Raw genomic sequence first — 18,788 nt, forward strand, 5'->3', positions numbered from 1 at the left:
CAGAAACTAGCATTAATAAAGGAGACCAATTTTGTCTTAAAATAATTCAGATTATCTAGCACCTGAGGCATTTATTTTCCTAACTTTGGATGAGCCCAAAGAAATTGGTAAATGTAAGACATGACTTAGATGTAAGAATTAAAAATAATTTTTAAAAAATTTAGTTGTAGATATACAAAATACCTTTATTTATTTTTATGTGGTGCTGAGGATCAAACCCTGTGCCTTACTCATTCGAGGCAAGCACTCTACTACTGAGCTACAACTCCAGCCTGAAAATAACTTTAATAAAACATTTAAGTTCATAGTTTTCTCAAAATAGGTGATGAGTTTTTCTCTCTTAAATGTTTCGAACGTACTGAATTTTCTTGAAAATTGGAGCACTAATAATCCACATGGGCTGTTGTAATACATTGCCAAGAACATTTAATAATAAACAAGAGAAGATAAATAAAAATTTTCATAATTATCAGAATAAATAAAATTTTTAAAAATAAATGAAAGCAGAATGCAATACAATTCTTATTACACATATGCAGCACAATTTTTCTATCTCTGGTTGTATATATAGTATGTTGACAATCAATAAAAAAGATATTAACATTGGGAAGGATGGACTGAAAGACATTTTTTTAAAAATTTCCCAATTTTTCTGTAAGTCTAAACATTCAAAATAAATCTTCTTTTTTAATATGAAAAAAAAGAACAAATACAATTTTAAACTATGTTCTTAAAGAAAAAAGTCATTTATTTGGCATAATCAATAATCTTTGAGGATGTTGTAGATGTAAGATTGTTGAAAAATTTCTATAATTATTAAATAAACGTCTTGATCTTCTAGCTTATTTGATGTAGAGGTCTAGGGAAAAAAAGGTATTTGCCTGCAAAATGTTACAAATAATTGTACCAAGATAAACTGTGCCCTAAAATTATCTCTGTGTATCTGTTGGAATTCTAAGTGAATCCAGGTCTGTTTTGTTTCAAGAAGGTAGTAGACTGATTAAAATGTCAGTTTTTTCAAATCTCTGCAGGTGAAAAAATGATCATTTTAAAATTTCACTGCTAAATGTTTTATCAAATTGCACAGGGTTCTTGGTGTCCTGATGAAATTTAGAAATGCCAATGACTTGATTATGTTTTATTCCTGGAAATTAAGAAATTCTCCTTAGCTACTATTTTGTTTAAGTGCTTACTATAATTATAAATACCAATTTATTTATTTATTGATAAGTCATTTTTATAATGCTGCCTATGGTCCATTTTGAGGAATTTTTATTTATGAAATCAATTTTAGCTTCTATTTCCCTCAAACTTGATGGAATAGAATTGTCCAAGATTCTGTCTCCCATTTTTCTATCACATATGAACATTTATACTTAATTATTTTCTCCTTTTGGTGACCCTGGCAGAAGTAGAAGATCTTAACATCTTTAATATTTCCTCTTCATCCTTAAGCTAAGTCATCCCAAACATAACTTACTTTGAAATGTTACATTTGAAATGTCTCCATATTCTTTGCCACCAGGCAACTCATTTATTAATCACAATATACCCCACAGTGCTGGTTTATCCCCTTTATCAGTCATTCTACCTCTAGACCAATATTTACAAATGCCAATTTTTCTATTTTAAATCATTAGCAGACAAAAATTTAAGTCCAGAAATTTTACAATGGCTTTTGAGATCCTCCGTAATCTTTCCAAACTATTTCTCTAATGATATCTCAGTAAGAGTCTATATGAGACAAATCTCATTTTTATTATTATTATTATGGTCTTTGAAAATTTCTGCCTTACCTGGTATGGAATATCCTCAATCTCTCTGTCCTTTATATTATAATACTTATCACATCTTCTTGATCTTTTTAAAGTTTTAATGCACTCTGCAAAAACATCTTGATCATAAATTTCATAATGACCACTATTTGTATACACCATCATATTGTTCATAATTTTGTGTAGTTTAATTTTTGCAAATAAACTGGAAATCCCTTGACATTGAGAATTGTCACTTAGTTTTTTTGCATATTGTAGCATCTGTAAGAGTGATTTTTAAGATGCATGTTGTCCATAGATACTCAATCATGGTCATATGCCCAAGATTACACTTAAGATTGTTATTACATACACTTCTTTGAGAATCATTCACAGAACACAAGTAATCAAGGCTTCAATTTTCAATCTTTGGGATTAAATCTCCATCTTACCTTAAATACAAATCTTCTGTGAAAATATTTACTGTTGTTTATTATTTTTCAACCCCAGCTCTGATAAAAATGACTGATTGATTTATAATGAATGCAATCTTTTAAAAATTTTTTATTTGTTCTTTTTAGATATACATGACAGTAGAGTGTATTTTGACATATTATACATTCCTGGAATGTAACTTTTCCTAATTAGGATTGCTTTCTGTGGTTGTACATGATGTGGACTTAAACTGGTCAAGATTCATATATGAACATAGAAAGGAAATATTTTTGAATCTGCTGATCATATATATTTCTTATTGAAGGATTTTATGTTTTCACCTTTTACTTTTTTGGTCCTGGTATTGAATCCACAATGTTCTACCACTGAGCTACATACCAGGTCCTCTTTTTTTTTTAATTTTGAGACAGGGTCTTACTAACTTGTTGAGGGTCTCACTAAGTTATTGATACTGCCCTTGAACTTGCACTCATCCTGCCTCCACAATAGTGGAGATTTCAGGCAGGCAAGCACCACCACTTCTCTGCATTTTTTAACTGTGTCACAATAGCCAAACTATGGAAACAACCTAGTTGTCTTTTAATGGATGAATGGAAAAAGAGACTGTGGTAAATATAAACAATGGAATATTACTCAGCTATAAAGAAGAATGAATACAATCATTTAATCATTTATGGAAATTATATGCAGCTCATGTATTATTACATCCTTCACAATTTTCTTCAAAGGCATTGTATCTATGTCAAATACATGTAGTCAAAGGTATTATATCAGTGTCAAATACAGAGTACAATATCAAAATTAGAAACTTTACTATCAGTATAACTTTTTTTCAAACAACTATCCTAATAGTTTGTTCTAACTTAAATAAAGACCACATAGCATTATCTCCTTCATTTATTCTTATCTAAATTGTAATGCTATAGATGGAGGAAACATAAAATGGATAGATGTCAAATGTATCATTTCTTTCTAGCTTTGTTCAATCACATCTTTTTGACTTGGAAATGGCCTAGTTTTATTCTGACATTTCTTGTAAGCAGACATAGCTCAAGACTGATTACAAGAAATCCTGGATGTTAAATCATTAGAATAATGATCAGAGCATGACCGCTCATTTTAATGCTCTAGGTTTTAACTGAGATCCACATGTTTTAATATGTCTGCAGATGCAGAGGTCAAGTAGAGCAATCTGGCCTTCAGGAAATATAGTAAACTGGATATTTTTTTCTTTATATAGTTTTATACATACATAGCAATAAAATATAACAATGTATTCAGTTATCATAATGTCTCTGAAAATATGGTCTTGATTAATGGGAAAATTGATAATTTGTACTGAGTGAAAAATTATCCAAGTATTGTAGTATAAATTATCTAATTAATTTCATGCTCAATTTTATTTTATTACAATGAATGTATGTTATTTATTGTACCCATCAGGAAATGAGTATTAAAATTGTCTAGAACTTTTGAGTTTTAAAGTGCTTACATCTTTCAAGTTCTATCTTTTTTTATAAATCTCCATAGACAATCAAATTTACCCTAAAGGTCAGAGATAGAAATTGCTTAAGTAATAATTGGCAGATTTGATCAAATTTTCTAATAGCCTTAAATTAATTTGCCTTGAAGTCACTGACAATGTTGTGAACATATCACATAGTAAGCTAATAGTATGTATTTGTCCATTGTTCTCTTATCTCTGTATTATATTTAGAAGAAACAAAAGTGTAATTGATGAGCCCTGGCATCTATAATTTATATTTAAATGAGGTAGAGAAGGTAGAGAAGGGAATATGATTATCAATAATGTCTCATTTGTTTAGGAAAAATTCTTATTGATCAAAGATATTTGTTGATGCCACTGACGGGTCTGTCAGAGCTGTTTTGAAACGTTATTGATGTTTTAGTTTTATTTTGAAGATAGGAGATAGCTAGCCATGTGGACATGTGAAAAAGGGAGACAAAGGCAAGAAAAACCATTTGAGCCAATGCGAAGTGATAGGAACTGTGAGTCAGTGGAGAGAGGGTGAGAATCAATCCTAGTGTCTATAGCTACAGAAAAATTGGAGAGAAGTAACTGGAAATAAACTGGAAAAAAGGTAAGTTTTTATCAATTAAAATTTGAATAATAATTGATTCATTGGATGACATAAATCCACTTTGAAGGTTTTCAGTAAGAGTACTTGTAACAAGAAATATGAGCATGTATCAGCCAGGAAACTTTTTTAAAGAGAAAGGTTATTTAGATAAAAGTCAGAAAAAAATATGGTGACTGATGAAATATTTTGAATTAAAATCATTGAACATATTTCTTTAAAGGAAAAAAAAAGAAAAGTATAAAAAAACAAGTGATATTTACAGAGTTCCTATCTTCAAGAGTTGGAAATTGATTCAGTGGACCAAAAAGGAAATAATGAGCAGTGACCAAAGTTTGGATGAAGCAGAATGTGTTCAGATTGAATAGAATTAGTACACATTCAACTGAAAGCTGAGGGCTGGAGAGTGCAGCATTAGATTTCAGTAAAAAAAAATGAATACTGAAAAATAAAAATGTTGATGGCACATTATAAAAGATGTCTATAGTAGAAAGTATAAGTAGAAAAAATAAAGAGAATGAGGCACGAAATTATAATTTCCCCTTTCCTTTCAACACTGGCTTCCTTTCCTTCCTTCCCTTCTATCCATTGACTTGCTCAAGTCTTCTCCAATATATTAAATTCCTGTCAAATGCCCAGATTGTGGATCCAAATAACTCTACCCATCTTCTCAAGACAAAGTTACTCATGAAGACATTCTCTAGTTTCTTGTGTTCTGACATTTGCTACTGCTGATGCCCATTCCACTTAATCCAACTTCATCAAAGAGAATAGCTACATTTTTGAGGAAAAATATTGTTTCATGAATTTTCAATGGAGTATGCATTGTTAATGGCTTTATAGGCATCCTTTTTCCTTGTTTCTACTAGTTTCCTTTGTAGTCTCTCTGACGTAGGCTTCTCTTGGTCTGTTTCTCTCTGAAATACTGAATTTACTTGAACACTGGTTGAGCCCCTAAGATGCACCCAGCTTTCTCTGAGCATTATGTAATTATGAATAAAAATGAACTCAAGGTTCAGAGGGGAGGAAAAAGCCAATTCACCCCAGCCTTAATTTCCCAGAAATGTTTCTAGAAAAAGGAAAAGGAATTTAACAACGGAAGTTGGTGTGTATGAAGGAACATTTTATTTTATTTTAGAAAACATCTTAAATACCTAAAACAAGATACAAGTCAAGGCCTTTCTTGAAAAGTATTTTGTACTTTTCTTTAAAATTAAATCTATTTTAACTGATATGGAAAAACAAAATTTTATGTATCTGTGTTGTTCCATGTGATATTTCCATACATGTATACATTGTGTAATATTTAGATTACATTTAACTTTCCTGTCTCCTCAAACAGTCCTCATTTCTTCATGATGAAAATATTCAAAGTACTTTCTTCTAGTATTTAAAATGTTTTTGATTCTGTGTTTGTTTCCTTAAGCATTTTAACATAGTATGTTAGATTTCTTGTCTAAGTTTTATATCCTTTGAAATTTTCAAGGGGTCTGTTTTACCTACTAATTGTTTCAATGTAGTCTTGCTTACAGTGCCTTCTTTGATCATTTGCATTTCATATCAGAATGTGAGTTTAAAGAAAACTTTGTCTATAAAATTATTGGGCAATCTGGGTTGATAATATTGTTTTCTTCAAATCAATTTATGTTTACAGACGTTGCTTTGAGCCTCACAAGAGACTGCATTCTTGTTTAGCTTCTTTGGTGGGGGTTTTCTAGAGAATATGTTTGCAATTAAAATCCTAAACCAGGATAAGGACAGAATTGTGACTAATCTAAGAGGCGATGGCTTCTTCCTACCCAGGTCAATGAAGACAAGTCTCCTTGTCAGCTGTCTTTGTCAGCAGAGTGACTGGTTCTCTTCTCTATGAATATTGAGTGTAGATTTTATCACAGCCCTTCATCATCTGCTTTTCTGAAGTACCTCATTATACTGGACAAGCCCAGGTTCTGTATCTTTGCATTCTGTGATGAGCTTAATAAGTCTTTGGTTATTGGATCTGCTAATTCCCAAATAGGATTGTACTCTAGCTCATATTTTTCTCCATTTATTTTCTGCACATCCATTGCATTACTAAAAGCTCATTCTGAGTAAAAGGGATGGTGAGGCTGAGTCTGGAGAGTGAACACACTTCTTGTCTGTCATATCATCAGCAATAGATCTATCATTTTGTATGAAAACAAAATTTTGATTATTGTATAAATTTCTAGAATATCCAGTTATTTTATATTTAATATTCTGAGTATCCTCTCTGTTTTATTGCTGTTACCTCAGTTCCTATTGATCTTGTGAATACAGATGCTCATCTATGTTTTCTTGTGCAGTGCTTCCTTTCCTGTGCATGCCTCTTCTCATGGAAATATTTTGCTAGATAGTCAAAATGTAGTTAGTTTTTATATTGGTTAATACTGTAATAACAATATAGGATTTGCTCCTTCCTAAAATGGTTTAATTATTGGGCAAAATTTTCTTTAGTTATCACGCACTCTAGTTCTATATAGCTAGTTTGTCAAAGACAAATAGCTTTATGGATATGAATTAGGTTCTTTATTTAACAGAATTTTGATATATTAAGTTGAATAAATACCACATTTGCTATGGTATGAAATACATAATAATGTAACATATAGTCTGGCATTAGATTATATTTTCCACAATTTTCATTTCCCATTTTCTGGAATAAAAACTTAAGGGAAATGATCACTATTTTTGGACCTGCGGTTTGCACATCATTTGTTAGAATTAATATTTAAAACCACTATTAATTGTTACTCAAATATGTTTTTCAGCTCTTCTTCAAGTGACAATTTCACTTAGCAAAGTAGAGCTTAGTGTGGGCGAATCTAAATTCTTCACATGTACAGGTATGTATTCCTTTAAATAATTTCAGATAACATGTTTTGTGCTTTAACTATTAGTATAAATATATTTATTAGCCAAATTTAAATATGAAAACCTTAATTCTCAAAAGTGACACCTTATCATTGGGTTTATGATAAAATAATAATAATCACATTTTGAAAATATTAAAAATAATGATTTTATTTGTTATTTTCAGCTTATTAATTTTGACATTAAAACTATATCATTTAAAAAAACTTATGAGATAAAATGTTTCCATAAAATTTCAATTTAAGTAGAATAAACAGAAATATAAGGATTAGTACAAAAATATAATTGATTCATTTTTGTAAATAAGCAATAAATAAATCAGATAAAAGCATAATGAATTATACTTTCACATTAATGAAAATTATATGATTCAGAAAAAAATAACCTTTTAAAGGGTGAATATTTATTTCAATATCAAATAGTGAATTAGGAAAAGTTCTGAAAGATTTTTGTAGCTATTAAACAAATATATTATGTATTACAATGCCTATAGAAAATAATATAAGCCTCATTCAGTTTAATCATGAAGATTTCAGAATTCTTTCAAAAGATATTTAAGTACTTGAACATCAAATTCTAATTCAACATAAAATAGAACTCTCAAAAGCACACATTCCTTATCTATTTAGATTTATCATATACATATTTATGTACACAAGCATGAAGTATTGACTATTCATGTAATGTCAAAATTGCTTATAAGACTGTTTTAGAATTGTTTCTGTTTGTGATTGTTCCAAAAGCAAGTCACAACAGGATTACAGTATGTATTCTTGATTTAAAAAGCATTGAAAAGTTAGCTTGAGAACTGTGGACATGCTTAAATTATTATTAAATTTATGAAAAGTAAAAACATAATGAAAATAGCATTCATAAAGCATATCTAAACCCGGTGTGTATAAATTGCCACGACTTACTAAAACTAATAGAACCTATGTATGTTCATATATCTACATGCCAAGGAGTCTAAATTGATATGTTTTTAATACATATTTTGTTTATTGACTAATGAAAAAAATCAAAGAGTAGGGCAATAATTTGTCCAGTGCAAATAGTGTCAAAAGAACTTTGACATAAGTGTACATAAGGTCCCTGTTTCTACAGCTCATTCTGTTTTGTGTACATAGCTATAAACAGATGCATGCATACTAAATTGTATGATATAGTAACAGAATAATACAATAGTTAAAAAAAAGAATGATGAAAATAAAGTAAAATTTTATTATTTTATATTCTGTCATCACCATGTAACATAATTGACTATGTATAATATAAGATAAAATGATGACTTAAATTAAAATATTAATTAATACTACTCAGTGGTATTGAGTTTCTTATTATGAAGCCAAACTAAGTGAATATCTTTTTTTCTTTTACATAAAGGTATATTACCAAGAGTGGTCCCATAATCATGGAAGTGGTTTTATTTAAATTAATTTTAGTAATAAAACAAGAATCTCAAAAAGTGATATGGAAAATGATGTATGCCAGAATACTTACATATTTTTTTCTATGTAGATGCCAATAAACTTCCCAGGCACCTTAAAAAACATGAATGTTTCAAACCCAATAAAATATTTATATCTTAAATTTAACCTAGAAGGTAGACATATACTGTGATCTAAATAGAATGTGTCTTGTACAGAAAATTAATAGTATCACTACATGTTCAAAACTACAAAACCATTTTGTTATATTTGTTAATAGTTTGTCTAATAGGCCATTCTTATAAATATAGAAAATTTTGGTCAAAACTAATATGTATTAGAGATTTTGTAAGAGATTAATGACTACCCTCTGAAAATCCATAATAAACTTCCCCTGATAATGAGATTTTATACCATATTATTTTGAAAGATTCAAATATTTCTCAGCAGATCATGTTTAATGTTGAATTTACAGTATAAAATGAAGTTGTATATTGTTTAAAATTAAAGTGATGCTCATTTTAATTATCCTTTTTAGCTTTTTTTGGTGGGGGCAGATACCAAGGATTGAACTCAGGGGCACTTGAACACTGAGGCCCATCCCCAGCCCTGTTTTGTATTTCATTTAGAGACAGGATCTCACTGAACCTCATTTTTGCTGAGACTGGCTTTGAACTCCTGATCCTCCTGCCTCTGCCTCCAGACCACTTGGATTACAGGCGTGCACCACTGCACCTGGCTACATTTTAGATTCTTTATGAAAGAAGGAATGAAAAGAAATATTAACCCCTAAATTCATTATTCTATAACTATTTTGATTTGTATTTCCATTCATAAAAAGTGAAGATAATAAAACTCTGATCCATTTGAAATTCTACCTAAATTTTCAAAATTTTACTAAATCCTATCTAGTTTGTAATTTTAAAAAAAAGATGCTATTTTTTAAAAATCATTTCTTAGGAAGAAAAAAAAAGAAAAATTTTCTTGTTTGAAGAGGTCATGAAGATATTAGTTAGCTAAACTCATTTTCTCCCAATACTTTTGAGTTAATAAAGTATGTTGCTTCCCCAAATTATTTCTTATGTAATTGAGTGAAATACATCCTTTTGGTGACTAAAAAAAATGCAGGTATTTCTAGATATTACAAAGTGGTTAGTAACCTAGATTCTGAATTGGAAAACTTAAATAAATATTTACACACTAATGATTTGGTTGTAATTGCCTAGCAGGATAAGTATCACTTCAATACATTCTAATTATCATAATTTAATAGTTAATAATTTCAGATTAAAATGATAAAACTATTCATATCAGTTGGGGAAAGATATAAGGGCTTCGTTTTTAAAATGTTTATTTGCCTTATCTGTATGAGTTTAACAACTTGAGAAATTTATTCAAATTAAGAATTGTCAATGGTAAAAATTTGTTTTGTAAATTACTTACATTTTCCTAATTTGTGCTTTATCAGGAAAAATAGTGCTATCCCCTGTCCCTAAGCAAAAAGAGTCAAGCATGTGAAAATCTTATTAGTATTCATATTTCTGATCAAATATTATCTATCACATGGAGTTTATGTCTTGCTTATAAAATTTTCATATTTAAGTGCAGTGATAATCCATAGATCATTAATGTAAAATTTCAAATCTCGTTGCTTCAATACTACATAGTAAATTTCCTACATAACTTTTAGATTTTGCTTACTGGAACAGGATTTAGTCTTTAATTTGAAGAAACAAAAACGAACATGTGTGTTAACATTTGTGTTTACTTTCAATTTTGTACAATACTCAGATTTCCAGTTTTCTATTTACATTTCTCTAAATTGTTAAAACTGATGCAGAATAGTAAATGCCACTGCCAAAACAAACATTTAAAACATATTTCTAAATGCTTCTTCTCCTTGGCTTTTTGCAGCAATTGGTGAGCCTGAGAGTATAGATTGGTATAATCCTCAAGGAGAGAAGATAATTTCAACCCAGAGGGTAGTGGTGCAGAAAGAAGGCGTTAGGTCAAGATTAACCATCTACAACGCTAACATAGAAGATGCAGGGATATATCGCTGTCAAGCAGCAGATGCCAAAGGACAGACACAGGAAGCTACGGTAGTTTTGGAAATTTACCGTAAGTCATGTATTTGTAAGTTTAAGTTGATAGAAAACTTATAAAGAATTCAAGCAAAATAAAATGTTAGTAATACAAACCAACACTCAAGAACAACCTATATTCTATGCAATGTTTTACAACCTATGTAGACATCAGCTTATTTGTGTTTTACTTTAGTGCATCTTAGAATTGATAATGGCTTATAGGTAGTTATAAACATAAATGGAGCCAATTATCTTAGTTAAATCATATTTTAAAATGTGCTTCCAATTATCTTAGTTAAATTTTAAAATGTGCTTCAACAATCTCAGTACACTAGAAAATAATTGGGTAAATAAAATACAGTGGTTAGTTGGTGTTATGAAATATATTTGTTGTAAATTTTCAGTTTAAAATAAAGGTCACAATTAGAACCAAGGACATTGCAGAAAGTTATAGCACTGACCATTCTAGAGTGAGAACTGGGATGACAGTCAATGAACAGAAGTAGACAGAGATAGAGCTGACAACTCAACTAGAAGAAAATAATATGTTGTCAGGACTCTTGAATAATAGATGTTTTCATTAACAGGATTTTCCGTATTTACACTTCATTTTACACTTAAGATAGATTGTGTCCTGTCCCTTTTTCTTGTATATATTTAGAAATCATTAAACTGTTAAGGTTCACTGTGAAGCCTGTTAACTCCCTAAATTTGAAACCAGCTCTATCAAGTACTTTTATGACCTTGAACAGATTGCCTAACTTCTCTGCCTTCAGTGTCCTCTACTATAAATATGTGTAATAGGACCTACATCATACACAGAGTTGTTCTGAGGACTACATTAACTGATATTGCATGAAATATTTAGAACAATTTCACCATTAATGTGTGGCACTGAATTTTTTACCAGTGAAAACTTATATAAATATTTTGAGTAAAAATTTATGTAAGCTCTCACTTCTTTATACCAACTTAAATTATTGTTATTCTAGAAATAGGAAATGTAAAAGAATATCAGATCATTCCCATAGTAAGACTTCTGGTTTGGTAACCAGGGAAATTTGTTAATACATTATTGGTTTCATTTATCCTGATTTAGCTCCCTGCCCCCCTTTTGCATTACGCATTTCCAGAAAAGTTATCTTCCTTATTTATGTGATGCACTATTGGTAACTATTTAATACACACCAAACAATGAAATTGAGTGATCATTTTACTATTTTAAATGATACACTAGAAGATCCCTAGTGTTTTATTGTGAATGTAAAAAACTCAATTGTGATGTTTAAAAAAAAAAAAAACATTGCTTTTGTAAAAAATCATCTTCTATAACCACAAATATTCTTCTTAATTCTTTCATTAAACATATTTATTGAAGTCTACCCAGTACTGTTCTAAGTCAATTCTATTATTTACATAATAAATCATCTAAAAATTACAGGTGGTGTATTTACCTGCTATACAATTTTATAGAAAATAAATTAGGCAGAGATGGCAAAAGTTTATGTGGGAAGGTCTATTGTTTTTACTAACGAGTTTGGTCAGAATTCTTAATGAATTGGGGGGAGGGCAAATGCCCTGTTCAAAAGCTAACCTGGAATGTTAAAGGAAGACACTGTTACTGGAGCACAATACTGGAAAGAGGAGAAATTAGGATCAGAGTTGTAGATTGGACTGTAGATCACATAGGACCTTCTATGGCACTGAGAGGACTTTGGAATTCTCAGTGAGATGGAAGGTTACTAGGAAAGGAATCTGTTAGTTTGGCTTGATGTTTTAAAAGACCTAGGTTTATCTAGGATCATACAACATAGCATCAATTAACATCTATTTTAGAATATGTTTTTTTAGGATAAATAAGTGATAATTCTTTTATGATCTGTGTTATTTTCTTGATTCAGAAAAACTCACTTTCAGAGAAGTGGTTTCTCCTCAAGAATTCAAACAAGGAGAAGATGCAGAGGTCATTTGCCGTGTTAGCAGTTCACCTGCACCTGCCGTCACCTGGTTGTATCATAATGAGGAAGTCACCGCAATTTCCGACAGTTAGTATTTTGGTAACTCCCTAAGTTATATGTTCTAAAACCATTGCAAGTTTTTAAAATTACTGAATATATGTGGCTGATTTTAAAAATGTATTTTTTGACCCTAAATGTCAAACAACTCTTTTTAAAACCTTAAAATTATACACTGTAATTTGGGTCACTATGAACCTTAGGTCAAATTTAATACTTCTTTTGTTTCTATAACATGTTATAGGAACATAGTCATGACCAACAATTACATATTGCTATGGATGCTTTGATCCCAGAGTTGAATATGTCTGGCAACTAGTTTATCTTAGGAAGCTTTCTGCAGTTACTATATGAAACAAAAAGTTTGTTTACACTTTTTCTACTTTCAGGGAAAATTTAATGTATTTTTAAGAAATGAATGACGAACAGATACTAATTCATAAATTCAACTTTTTATAATTCAAAACAAATTAAAATAATTTAGGAGGCTGAGACGGGAAGATCACATGTTCAAAGCCAGCTTCAGCAGTGAGACCCTAAACAGCCCATTGAGACTTTGTCTAAATAAAAGATAAAAAGAGCTCAGGATGTGGCTTGGTTGATAAGCACCCCTGAATTCAATCCCTGGTAACAAACAAAGAAAACTGATAATAATTTATATGTGAATTCTGCTTATTATTCTGGAGCTGTTCTTTAAAAGACGCATAAAAGTTCTGAATACTATGATAAGACATATAGAATAATAGAAATAAGTGTAAATTCACTCAAATTGTCTTCATGATTTTGATTCAGATTGAGCTAAAATTCCAGAATGATATGACATCTGTAATTGAAAGCATAATTTGCTTACATTATGCTCCTTTATCATTGTGCATAGGGAGCATTTTCAATTTAGAATATTTTTCAACGCACCTGCATTGCAGAGAGGAACAAAATAATTGAATCTTTTTAAGTATTTTTCATCTTGCATGATTCTGTTTTGTGTTTCCAAGAGATGAAATTTCTATAGCATAAAAGACAGAAGGTAGACAATTTCTATTTTTGAATATGTAAATAGAACATATCATAATCATATACAATAGTCAGTTTTTTTAAATTTAATTTTTCAGACCTTGATATGGTCAATACTAGTCAGTTATTAATGAAAACTCATTGTTTCTAATACAATAAGCTAATGAGGAATACTACTTAATTATCTCATATTTTATTTGAGTAACTGCTTTAGATTTTATTAACAAATTATATGAGTACTTGTGTGTGATATATTTTTGTTTTTTTCTGCCTCTCAATCATACAGAAAAGGAAGTAATTTTATTATAGCTAAATGATAATATCTAAATATTTTCACATTATCTAATATTGCTCATATATACATCTGGTTTATTACACATTTTAATTACAAGAAGGTTCTTTTAAAAATTATATTTTTAAAGAAGACACTTGAAACAAAACATCAAAACAAAGATGAATAACAAAGTGTAGTGGTGATGGAGGTGTAATATTTCTATGATTGAACAGATAATTATTTCCCAGTAATCCAAAATTGAATGATGTAAACTTGGAAGTTCATTTTGGTTCTACTATTTTTCTTGGCCCTGAAATAATGAAAAGTTTTTCTAGCTGTTGTGCTCTGAAATCACATTCTTCATCTTTCAAAAATGGAGTATTATATCTGTTTCAAACAATCATTGTAATTTATAAATAACGTATTAGTCATATTGAAATGAATAAACTATTGAGGTAGATGCCAGTCTCTCAATATATGAAATTTATCTATTTATCTTTCTTATTCCTTCTTAATGAGTTTTTCAATTTTTAGAATCAATTTTGCCCAAATTATATGCCATTAGACTATAACTTGAAATAGAAAGTTCAATTTAGGGGAGTGACTAAAGTTAAATATGAATGAGCTAAGGTGCATAGCAGGCAACTAAAGAAAGTAAACGTATGAGGAAGGCCAAACTTTTCTAACCTTGTTACAATGAAAGATCTTGACATATACTTCATTGCTGAACAATTTGTACATTTATCATGGTTTCACAAGAGGTATCTGTTATGGTTTACCTATGAGGTATCCCTCAGAAGCTCATGTGTGAGACAATTCAAGAAGATTTAGAAGTGGAATGATTGAGTTATGAGAGTCTGTGATGGTTTGGATGTAAGGTGTCCCCCAAAAGATCACGTGTGTGAATATACAAGAAGGTTCAGAGGAGAAATTATTGGGTTAGAAGAGCCTTAACCAATCAGTTAATTAATCCACTGTTAGGGATTAACTAATTGGTAACTGTAGGCAGGTGGGGTGTGTTCTTTGGGTTATGTATTTTGTCCATGGTGAGGGGAAACTCTCTTTGCTTCCTGGTGCTATTTCCTGAGCATCTTTCCCCCTCTACTGTCTTCTACCATGGTGCTCTGTCATACTTTGGACCCAAGGCAATGGAGCTGGACATCTGTGGACTAAGACCTCTGAAACCATGAGCCCCCAGATAAATGTTTCCTCCACTAAAATTGTTCTTGTCAAATCATTGATCACAGTAGCAAAAAAGTGACTAAAACTACCTTATTTAGTCTCTTTCATTTTATAGCTACTGGGATATGATTAGGTTTATAACACTGAACATAATTTATCTAGATTTAAAAAAAATGTGTATTTTTAAAAATACTTTCCTTTCCATATCTTTAATGTGATAGAGAGTAAAGTTTATATGTAGGAGATCAGACACTAAATAGTTGGGAAATGTTCAATTTATCCCTCATGCTTTTATAGTAGCTATGTGGTAGATAATCCGAATCAGGACTTTGCAGAATAATTTGAATGGAGTTTGTCCATGTTACTCATTGAAGGGAGATATATATGCTAAAGAAGAAAAGCAAGTAAGAAAAAAGAGTGACATTTTGTTATAAAAGTTGAATAACCTGACTTTTATTGTCACCCAGAAGGAGAGAGATACATATGCTTATTGAACACAGGTCAGTGTGAAAATGATCTTATAAACTTTGAAAAGTCTTTGGTTAAAGTATTCTTTCTGTATCACAAATAATTAATAGACTCATATTCTTCATTAAAATATTAATCTACTTCTGGTATAAAAGATTCATTTAACAGTTATGGATTACCCTGTGTATTCCTGCTTGAGTTCTAGATGCATTGATTCATAGTAAACAAGATAAAAAAGTTTACTCCCTTCAAAACACTAATAGTCTTTAAAGGGGTAAATAGATAAATCAGTGAAAAATAGTATATTGTGTCTATGGGAAGGAAAGTGGTAACAGAGAAAAAAAGAACACTGAAAGAGTTAGGGAAAAGAAAGATGTCAAAGATGCTTGCAGGGAGAAAAATATTTACCTTTAAATATAAATAGCACTTAGGTGATGAGAATTTAATGAACAGAGAACACCATGTGCAATAGCCTAGAGGTGAAAGCAACATTGATGACATACTTCAGACACTGGTATAGTTTATTATAACTAGAACTTTTGAAAAAGTACAAGTTGAATATTTGCACAAGTAGATAATTAAAACCAGTATTTGTTAATCAAGGACTAATAAGAAAAAAAGGTAGAGAGGACTGCCAAGTCTGGTCAATATGGTTTTGACATCACTGCTAAAGAGTTTGGAATTTATTCAAAGGGGAAATAACTGAAGTGTTTTAATGAAGGCAATGACATGATCTAATGTGTATTTGAAAAGGATATTAGTGTTTCAGTTGGATGGGATTCAAGGAAAAAAATTCCAGGCCCTGAGATCAGCTCAGAATTAAATGAAATAATTGCCAAGTGAAAGCAAGATTTTGGACTAAAGACATAAATAATAGGATATAGAATATTTTTGATTATGCAGAGTTAAGGATATGTCAAGGATAACTTGGAATTTGCCTTGAACAAAGTGTTCTATAACTTATGGAATTTATCTTGAGCAACTAGTTTCCTATAAAGGAATTGTAAAGACATGTGAAGACATAGAAAAGCAGGCACAGATGCTAAGCTAAAAGTCAGATATGCTGATTGTTGTACTTATAACCATTCTAAGTAGTACATCTGGATGGATAGAGGTTGTAAAGGCCTGTAATCCTAGCAGCTGGGGAGGCTGAGACAGGAGGATCACAAGTTTGAGGTCAGCTTCAGCAGCTTAGAAAGGCCCTATGCAGTTTAGTGAGACCCACCCTTTCTCAAAATAAAAGATAAAAAGTGTTGGGGATGTGGCTCAGTTTGCTAATCACCCCTGGGCTTAATTTCACGAACAATCCCCCCCCCAAAAAAAAAGATAGTTATGGAAGACGGAAACATTTTAATCTGAAGAAAATCTGTAAGTCATTAAAATATATATGATGATTGGTCATAAGGATAGATGAGACAAACCATTGAGTAGGTATAGAATAAGATTTAGTAAGAAAGAAAGGCTTTAGAAATAACTTGTTTAAAGAAGTATAAAGCAATTTATTCTATTTATCAATTTTATTCAATTTATCTTTCTCACATTGATAATTGAGTTTCTATGTAACTGATAAAAACATAATTGGTAATAGTGAAATATTTCAAAAACCTATAGTTAGTGGGGTGACTGAAGCATTGCTTTCTTTAGATATCTTCTGGAAACACATAACAGTAATGCACTGTTTCTCTAGTTTACTAAGAACCATCATGAGGCTTTGGAAATATATTTGGGATTTGACACAATCTTCACATAACTTTTTTTCAGTGTTAAAAAAAAATTTGTAGACATAAGCATGTATAATAGTGTTTAGCTTTACCAGGTAATTATTGTTTTCCTAAAGTTTTTAGAGTTAGTAAAAGTAATGGATTAAAAAGGCCATTTGGGACTAAAATTTTCCAATTAGAAGAAACATTTTTGCCATTAAATATGAGTACTATGTGATTCTAATTCTTTTTTATATAAACACTGCCTTCCTTATTAAAATAATACTCACCCTTACTCTTTTTTCTTAATTCAAATAACACATAATAACTAGAGAGGATAGAGGTAAAAGATGATACTTATTTTAGCAAGTTAAAATATAATATTATAATGATCTATGTATGATTAAGAACATCCTTCCTAATCTGAACATTATTAAAATATATTTTTCTAACTTCCAACCACAAAATTTGATAGAAAAATGTTTAATTATTTTTGAAATTTCATAAATTTTATGAATTCTGAGTTACTCCAGAACTTCTCATGTGTTAAACTTTGAAACTTCTAACAGATTACCTTTCTTACTTCCCAGTCTTTCCTGTGGTGACAAAAGTTCAAGTCTGTGATTTATTTATCAGGGAAAAGTTTACATAAACCTTTTTATCTCTCTTCTTAGGGTCAACCTAAAGAAGAAATAGACATTAGGGAATAGCTTATAAATCCTGGGATGAAAGTCATGTGTCTGGGCTTTGTAATCAGTATTTTCATTCTGTGGCAGCCTCTGAATCTATAGAGTTCCACTCCCTATCAGAGAGTTAACCACTTTTCTGCCTGCTTTAAGGCTGTCTATTGCCTTATGAATCCCTCTGTGACTTCCAGCTTAAACTTTCTCCCATCTTATCAAGGAATTGCTCTGGCAAACTAACCCCAAAATCTGAATGACCTACTACCATAGCAGACTATTTCTTACTCACAGCATGTCCAGTTGGCAACAGGAGTAGCAGAAAGATTCTACAAAGTGAATCCAGTCAGCAATCCAGGTGATGAAGCTCTCTACCTTTTTCACAAATGGGTTTTGAGATGTCCCTATCATACCATAACATATCAATCTCTATCATACCAGCAGATAGAGGAAAAGCAGTAAAATTGAACAGCATTACAAAAGCAAACTCCAGACTGTAAACATCCTAGGTACTGGTACCCTAAAATAATGGCAATTCTACTTGGCCAAAATGTTCAAAGTAGATAAAGACTGAATCTCAGTAACCAATGTATTTTTAATACTATAGCTACTATATCCAGGCCAAAAAAAAAAGGAGTTTAACAATAAATAGGGATGCATTAATTAAAATTTATGATAGTTCCTGTACAATGTGCTTTAAAATGACTAGATGTAAGAAAATTCTTTACACGATAAGAAGGGAT

General features: G+C 30.5%; 1 protein-coding gene across 1 annotated transcript in view; it reads left to right on the forward strand.

The window, feature by feature from the left end:
• The window catches only part of Ncam2 (neural cell adhesion molecule 2), a 472,605-nt gene that overhangs the window by 243,446 nt on the left and 210,371 nt on the right, over positions 1-18,788 (forward strand). The window contains exons 2-4 of the mRNA XM_026411794.2: positions 7,099-7,173; positions 10,543-10,749; positions 12,617-12,760. Of these exons, the coding sequence (XP_026267579.2) occupies positions 7,099-7,173; positions 10,543-10,749; positions 12,617-12,760 (426 nt within the window). The remainder of the gene's footprint in view (positions 1-7,098; positions 7,174-10,542; positions 10,750-12,616; positions 12,761-18,788) is intronic.

The sequence above is a fragment of the Urocitellus parryii genome, chromosome 2, assembly GCF_045843805.1.
Source record: "Urocitellus parryii isolate mUroPar1 chromosome 2, mUroPar1.hap1, whole genome shotgun sequence".
Taxonomy (NCBI): Eukaryota; Metazoa; Chordata; class Mammalia; order Rodentia; family Sciuridae; genus Urocitellus; species Urocitellus parryii.